The 7,515-nt window shown below is 44.0% G+C and overlaps 1 protein-coding gene across 1 annotated transcript in view; it reads right to left on the minus strand.

Moving 5' to 3' along the window:
• Nucleotides 1–202: 202 nt before the first annotated feature.
• Nucleotides 203–7,515, minus strand: part of slc30a6 (solute carrier family 30 member 6) — a 40,986-nt gene continuing 33,673 nt past the window's right edge. Inside the window, exons 11-15 of the mRNA XM_068731879.1 lie at nt 5,410–5,529; nt 4,125–4,227; nt 3,990–4,037; nt 3,613–3,681; nt 203–1,246 (exon numbers count right to left, since the gene is read on the minus strand). Of these exons, the coding sequence (XP_068587980.1) occupies nt 629–1,246; nt 3,613–3,681; nt 3,990–4,037; nt 4,125–4,227; nt 5,410–5,529 (958 nt within the window). The 3' untranslated portion in view covers nt 203–628. The remainder of the gene's footprint in view (nt 1,247–3,612; nt 3,682–3,989; nt 4,038–4,124; nt 4,228–5,409; nt 5,530–7,515) is intronic.

The following is a 7,515-nucleotide window of genomic DNA, read 5'->3' on the forward strand; positions in this document are numbered from 1 at the left end:
CTTTAAGGCAACACTTCAACACGTCTCAAAGCTTTAGAAGAATAACTGGAAGTAAAACACCATAAATGAAAGTCTTCTCCATCACCTTCACCTTTTCTAAATCTCCCTCACTTCTGACGAGCAATTCTTTTCTCCTCTTTTTTTAATCACTTTGGATTCTAGTGTCCTTTAAACGGCTGAAATGTAAAAATGTAAAACTGGATTTTTGTTTTACTTCAACACTTTTTATTACCTTTCACCAGAAATGATGTTTGACGATGTTGCCACAAAACGTTTCTTAACAGCGTTAAGAAAATAACCGTTGAGGATGTTTCCTAATTAAAAAAAACCAACAAAAAAAAAAACAGACTCAAACGTAACAAATCCAACCACAGTCATCCTTTTGGTCCCCAAAATAAATACCACAACATACTCGCCACCTCTCTTCTAAAGTCAGGGGAGGCTCACACTACCAGAATCTAAAGTTACCATCTTGGTGTCACACTGGGAGTAAATGCTGTAGCGTCTGCCGTCCAGCCTGGACGGGAATATAAACCTCACCAGATTTAAACATCTGAGCTGAGCCGCGGACAAACTTCACCTTCATCGTGACTGAAAGCGTCTGGAGCAGAGTTCTGGCGCCGCGCAATCACGGTCGGTATTGTCTGTACTGCGACTGTGAGGCCAGAGGGTTGCCGGTTCCGAACCGGAGCGGCGCCGTCGACCCTCCGAAGGCAGTTCTGTAAGGCACCCCGCTCGCGCCCGGTCCGAACCCTGCTCCGAGTCCCTGCGCTCCGAGACCCTGCACTCCGAGTCCCAACCCGCCGCCGGGTCGCACTAGACCCTGACTCAGCATCCCCGTGTAGGCAGACGCTCCGTAGGGGAGCCCCAGGACTCCGTAGGGCCGGTGGGCGTGGTGTCCCGGGTTGGGGAGGACCACCGGCTGCACGTTCCTCCCCGGTGTGTCGAAGGCGAACTCCGGAGGAGGGCTGCTGGGTTTGGAGGGCGTGGAAGTCAGTGGGTCCATCTCCGCTCCTGAGGTCAAGAGCGGAGGAGGCACGGAGGAGGAGATGGTGGCGTAGCCTTCAGGACCCAGAGGGGGAGCAGAGGAGGCGGAGAGGGTCCCGGTGAGGAGCGGTCTGGTCCAGTCGTCTTTAAAGATCTGGACGGTCAGCGTGGAGACGAGCGGCAGCAGCCGGTTGGTGACGTGAGCCAGAACCAGCTGCTCGTTGGCGTCACGGCGGATACGAACGTGTGCAGAGCCGGCCTGAAACAGAGAGGGAGGGAAAAAAACGATGATTTATTAAAGAAGTTTGGGGAGGAAGTTTTAATCCTGGTCAAAAAAAAAGAAATAAAGTGATGGAAGAATTTTGACTGTCATATATACACGTGTGAAATTAAATGCAAATTATACTGTGAAGCATTGCAGCTGTGGATCGATACAGTAAAGTAGTGCAGTGGATCGGATCACTACTCACTTCAATCAAATAACGAGCTACAAGCTGACTTCCCAAAGACTAAATGTATTATTAATAAGCAATTTAAGCGCAACATCAGGAACATTTGAGTTCAAATAATTCTTCACAAAAAATGATTACATTATCAGGTTTTACAAATGTTTTTTTAAAGAGTTATTTTTTTTATTTTAAACAGCTGGTTACATAATCATCACGGCTCACCTCAACATTCAGCCTCTCACTTCTGAAATGACCTTAAAACACAAAACTCAGTCCCTCATTTTGTCCTTGCCTAATTCTAACGTTCTCATACAGAACTCAAAAGGACAATACACACACACACACACACACACACACACACACACACACACACACACACACACACACACACACACACACACACACACACACACACACACACACACACACACACACACACACACACACACAGAGAGAGAGAGAGAGTCCCCCGTGGGGCAGGAGTGCAGTCAGAGGGTCAAATCAGTTTGGACAGCTGCTCTGTTAGCAGCGGGCCAACAACCAACAGTTGTGTAACTGCAGCAGCATCAGTCACAACAACAACAACAGGAGCAGCAGCATCGATAACACAAACATAAACAACAATAAAGGCAGCGTCAGGCCCCATGTAGACAGAGGACGCTGCTCCACCTGCAGGAAGCAGGAGGTACAACAGCTACCGGAGCTTGAGAGCGACTGAGGGGTTAATGCATTCATTCACATCACTTCAAAAGCCGCCCAGTAAATGTCACATATTGAGCCCATGACGTCCACTCCTTTTAGAAAAACAAAACAAAAATCCTGATTTTAAAGATCCTGTGAAATATTGCAGACTTGGATGACATTCTCACGATCAGAGATTATTTGAGGAACTCTGCAGCGCCTCGGTAGCCGAATGTTACAGAGCGACGTCCCGACTCAATGCAAGGACCGTTGTTGCATTTCATACCCCCCCCCCCCCCCCCCCCCCCCCACCCCGTCTCTTACGTACTTACTTCCATTCACATATCCGTTGTTGAGGCAGACAATTCATTACGAGAGCTGCTTAGAAGCGCTGATGTAAACTTCTGTTCTCAGGGTTTATGGTGAGTAAGTGATACATGTACAGAACATCCTGTAACAGACACTAGCGTCATGGTTAAGGTGCTTATCACTCAACCTCAATAACCCCGGTTCGAAGCTTTTGTCATGTATGTATGTATGTATGTATGTATGTATGTATGTATGTATGTATATATATATATATATATAAATATAAATATATATATATATATCTTTCTCTCTCTCTCTCCACATCTCCTCTGTGTGTGTGTGTGTGTGTGTGTGTGTGTGTACGTGTGTTTTTTTTCTTTTTTCTAAAGGACCTCAGTTGCCCAGAAAGCCAGCTTGGCTTGTTTGCCGTCGCTACAACAACGTGCAACACAGACGACGACAACTCGACAGAGACAACAGCAACAAGAACAGTGTTCCTTCCAAAAAAAAAAAACTGGAGAAAGAGAGAGAGCGAGAGAGCGAGAGAGCGAGAGAGAGAGAGAGAGAGAGAGAGAGCGAGAGAGAGAGAGAGAGAGCGAGAGCGAATATCTCCGCATGAATGACTTGTTCCTTCTTTTCGTCTGGGTGAACAAATCTCTGCAGATCGTCATTTCGAAACGACGAATGATGGAGAGGGATGAACGAGATGAAGGAGGGGGAGGGGGGGGGGGGGGGGGGGACAGAGAAATCCAGAAACAAATACAGAGGCGAACAAAACAAACGAACTAACAGGAGGGTGGAGACGGAAGGAGGGGAGAGAGGGAGACGGAGAGTCTGACCGAAAAATTGAGAGCGATGTAAATGTGAATATGAGAGCTATCAACCAGGAGCAGTGGGCTCACGTCCCAAACCTCAAAGCCTCAGGTGCACTGTGAGCCAGTCGTTTTTATGTAAATGACTTATATATAAATATATAAATAACTCAGCCCCTGCATTTATTAATTCACCTAAAAAGAGAGCTGATCTCCATCATTGGCAGCTACATCTGAATACAATTATATTTTAATAATTCCATAATGTCAGTAAATTAGAAAGACCTTTTTTAACCGACAGCTACAAATATGGAACGTGAAAAAAATGTCCATTTCTCGCGTTGCGTCTTTAGTTGTTTGGATGAGAAACATACCAGAGATCCGAAGCCGACAGTCCAGAAGTGCTCGTTTCGAACCTCCAGCACTCCTTCCAGAGTCGACACCTGATTGGACGCAAAGAGGAGCAATTAACCAACAACAATCAACAGGTCATGAACTTAACATGCTGTCAAAATGAAGCCAAGATGAACTTGAATTTGAATAACATTTGGCTTCCAGTCTGACGAAGGATGAGATTCCTTTCTGGCTTTCGTTTAACTACTGATCAGAAATGGAGCGTATAGGCTGGAAATTGGATAATTTGATTAAAAAAAACCTGAAGCTGTTGCACAAAACTGATGTCCTGTCTTCACACAAAGGCAATGAAACAGACTTCTTGATCTTATTTAAATCTGAAATCAATCCCCCTCACCTCTCTGAGCAGTTTGTCTAGCTGGCCGATGATGTGCGACGGCGTCGTCTGTGAACGGGAGACGACACAGACGAGTTATGACCACGCTTCCTGGTGGACTGTGAATACGGCAGAGAAGAGGGCGGTTCGTCTTACCTGCAGCAGCACTTTGCCGCTGTAGACGCTCATGGGATACATGGTGCCGAAGGTCATGAGCGCGATGGCGACCGCCGACGCCGTGTCCACCGCGTTATAGTTACTGCACACACACGCACACACACACACACACACACACACACACACACAGAGAAAATATAGAAGAGACATGAATAGGATTTAAAATAGAAAAAAAATTAAGAGATTAAAAAAATATGGTAACATTTTTAACATATAAGACCTTTAAGTCTTACTAGATTTTTCGGGTAACAGCATTTTGTAATAATGAGGATGTTAGAAATAGTACTTTTGATCCTTCTTCTTTGACACAGAAAAATTATTCTTGAGAAAACAATTCCACATTTTTTTCTGATGTTCTGGAAGCTTTTGGTCGTATCACGTGATCGTCCTCAGCAGGACGTTCACATTTTTAAGGATTTCTCGTCTATTTTGGCGAAAAATCTGATTAACATTAGGCAATATGATAACATCAATCTCCCAAACAGCTGATAAAAGCTGATGAGATTGTTTTCTTAAGTGTTGTGTCTGAGGACAAGAATGAACTTTAAAGCTCAAATATTAAACCAAAGTGGAAAAGAAATCCTTAAAATGCTCAGAAATGAAAATAGAAATTGAAACCTGACAACTTGGCAAACTCCATCTGCAGAGGAAGATCATGTGACATTATAAAATCAAACTGTGATGAAATGTTGGTCGTGGCAAACCAGTGTGAGCCCCAGTGGTGGAGGAAGAACTCAGATCCTTTACTTAAGTAAAAGTACTGATTTGACACTGTGAAAATACACTGCATTAGTTGCATTTTACAGCTAAAGATGTTTTTAACTAATTTTTATTAAGATCTGTCCGTCGTCCGCATAACTATGGAACGACATTTTATTGCTTTCCATAATCGGAGAGAGTGGAAGCATGTGAATGTTGAACAGAACCTTTTTATCATCGATGATTAAAGTCGCGACACTTTTGTCATTAATTTAAGTCTCATTTCCTGTCCCGTCTCTGAGAGTCCTTTCCCCTCTGGACTGTTTTTACATGAGGACACGTTTTAAGTTCAGTGCAGATAAAGAACAGGACAGTTTAAAGCAGCGAGAGGGAGTTTACAGCAGCCCACAATCCCTGGTGTTCATACGCTGGTGCTGAATTTGGGAATTTACCAGCCACCGAGAGAGAGAGAGAGAGAGAGAGAGAGAGAGAGAGAGAGAGAGAGAGAGAGAGAGAGAGAGAGAGAGAGAGAGAGAGAGAGAGAGAGAGAGAGATGAGTTCTTACTTGATTTCTATGAGCATGTAGGTGATGCAGAGCGACAGAGCTCCCGCCATGTTGATCAGGACAAAGGGGTTCATACGAGGCAGCAGCACACTGCTCAGACCTGGAATGATGCCGCACAAACTGTACACACACACACACACACACACACACACACACACCCACACACACACACACACACACACACACACACACACACACACACACACACACACACACACAGACAGACAGACAAACCAAAACAAACAACAGGATTAGTGCACATGATCACCTCCAGATCTGAAAATGAATGCCGTCTAACTCAACAGTCCTGCCGTGAATCCTCCCTTCATGAAGGGTGTAACGTTAAAAGTGTTAGACGTTCTCCACTAAGATTGAATATTTCACAATTTTCTGTTTTTTAATGCAAAACAGTTTCTGCACTAACCTACATTCGTCACACATAAATAATAACGGAGGTCGGTTGATGTTTGAACTACACAGCTTCTCTTCCATCTCCTCACACCCGGGCCCGTTTCGTCGTCCTCTCTAAGCCGCAGCCACCGTGTGTTTATGTTTGTCTCACGGATTAGACCTTTAACCCGATCACACCGTCATAATGGACTTTAGGGGACTTGAACTGGAGTTGATGGGATCATCGTTGTTTTGTTTCATGTCGTGTTTGTCTCAGACAGCCGCCTGAACTCCAACGAACCTCGTCTACAAAACGCTGAAGAGTGGAGGAAGCTGCACGGTCCAGACAGGAAGGTGTTTGTCAGAGAATGACGCCGATAAGACCGGCGGATACACACGTTGCCACGACGCTGTCATGTCAGGTACTTTGTTTAACTCTGAACTGTTTTGCCTTCCTTCGTTTTACTCGTAGTGATGAAAAGGTTTGTTGTTGTTGTCGTCATGTGACCAAATGATGCAGAGGTTTAAAGTGAAGCTAATAAAAGACGTACGTTATGTTTGCTACTTCCTTCTTGATGAATGGATCATTGACCGATTACACCGACGCTGCACAAAACTACAGAGCGCAGATTAAACTGGACAATGTTTGCTATTACACTGAAGAGCATTAAAGATTCATTCCATGTTGAAATTATGAGACTTGGCTGAATGACCAAAAGTGCAAAAGTGACCATCATGAAAATAATTGTTGGTTGCAGCCCTGAATGTGTTCTGACCTCTACATGAATGTTATTGTTGTCTTTAACCCCGTCTAAAGCTGCTTTGATCATGTAAAGGTGATCAAATGGATGCATCCCTTCTTGTCACAGTATTTTTTATCATGGTGGGGATGTTTAGTCTTGATTCTAGCAACCATCAACAGACGTGAAAGGTACGGCGGTCTACAGAGCAGCACCTGTAGAGCTGCTAAACATTCTTGAGAATACATTACATTACAGTCATTTAACAGACGCGTTTATCCAAAGCGACTTACAGTTCAGTATCTATCTACACACCGTAGACGCAGCTACGGGAGACATTTATGGGGTTAAGTGTCTTGCTCAAGGACACATTGACAAATATTATCTTTATCTAGATTAATGTAGTTGTGTTGAACAAAGAAATCAGACGAATACGAATGTATTAAGACTTTAATTCTAGAGGCATCGGCTTGACAAATTTAAGTCTGCATTATAAACCTGAGGTATGGAGTTTGAAAGACGTGGATGTTCAGCAGGCTGGGCTAAACGTCCACATCTGGAATAAAAAAAAGCTATAGAGTTACATTAAAGCTACAGTTGATAGCTTAAATAAAAATACAGTAAAGTACAGTTTTACGGACATCAGCACAGAGCCTAACGTACGCCAACGTTTCTGTTTTTTGATGAATGTTGACTAACATAAATGTTTACGACTGTGTCCATCCCATCAACGCTTGCTGATATTTTGTGGCCATTTTCTGAAAGAGAAAGATGACATCCTCATTCTTCATCCCGTCTGCAAAGCCATGATTGACTTCCACCGGGGAAACGGCCATCACATTCTCACACTTTATATTTGACAGTTATTTATCTTGGAAAAGAAAAAAAGACGATATTCCTACTTAAATTGCCCTTTCTGACACGAGTAATGGCTCTGAGGTCGGCCTCAAACCTTCAGCCGATTTCCCCCAAAAAC

Source organism: Cebidichthys violaceus, unplaced genomic scaffold, assembly GCF_023349555.1.
Source record: "Cebidichthys violaceus isolate CVI_PGR_0920_01 unplaced genomic scaffold, fCebVio1.0.p SCAF_54, whole genome shotgun sequence".
Classification (NCBI taxonomy): domain Eukaryota; kingdom Metazoa; phylum Chordata; class Actinopteri; order Perciformes; family Stichaeidae; genus Cebidichthys; species Cebidichthys violaceus.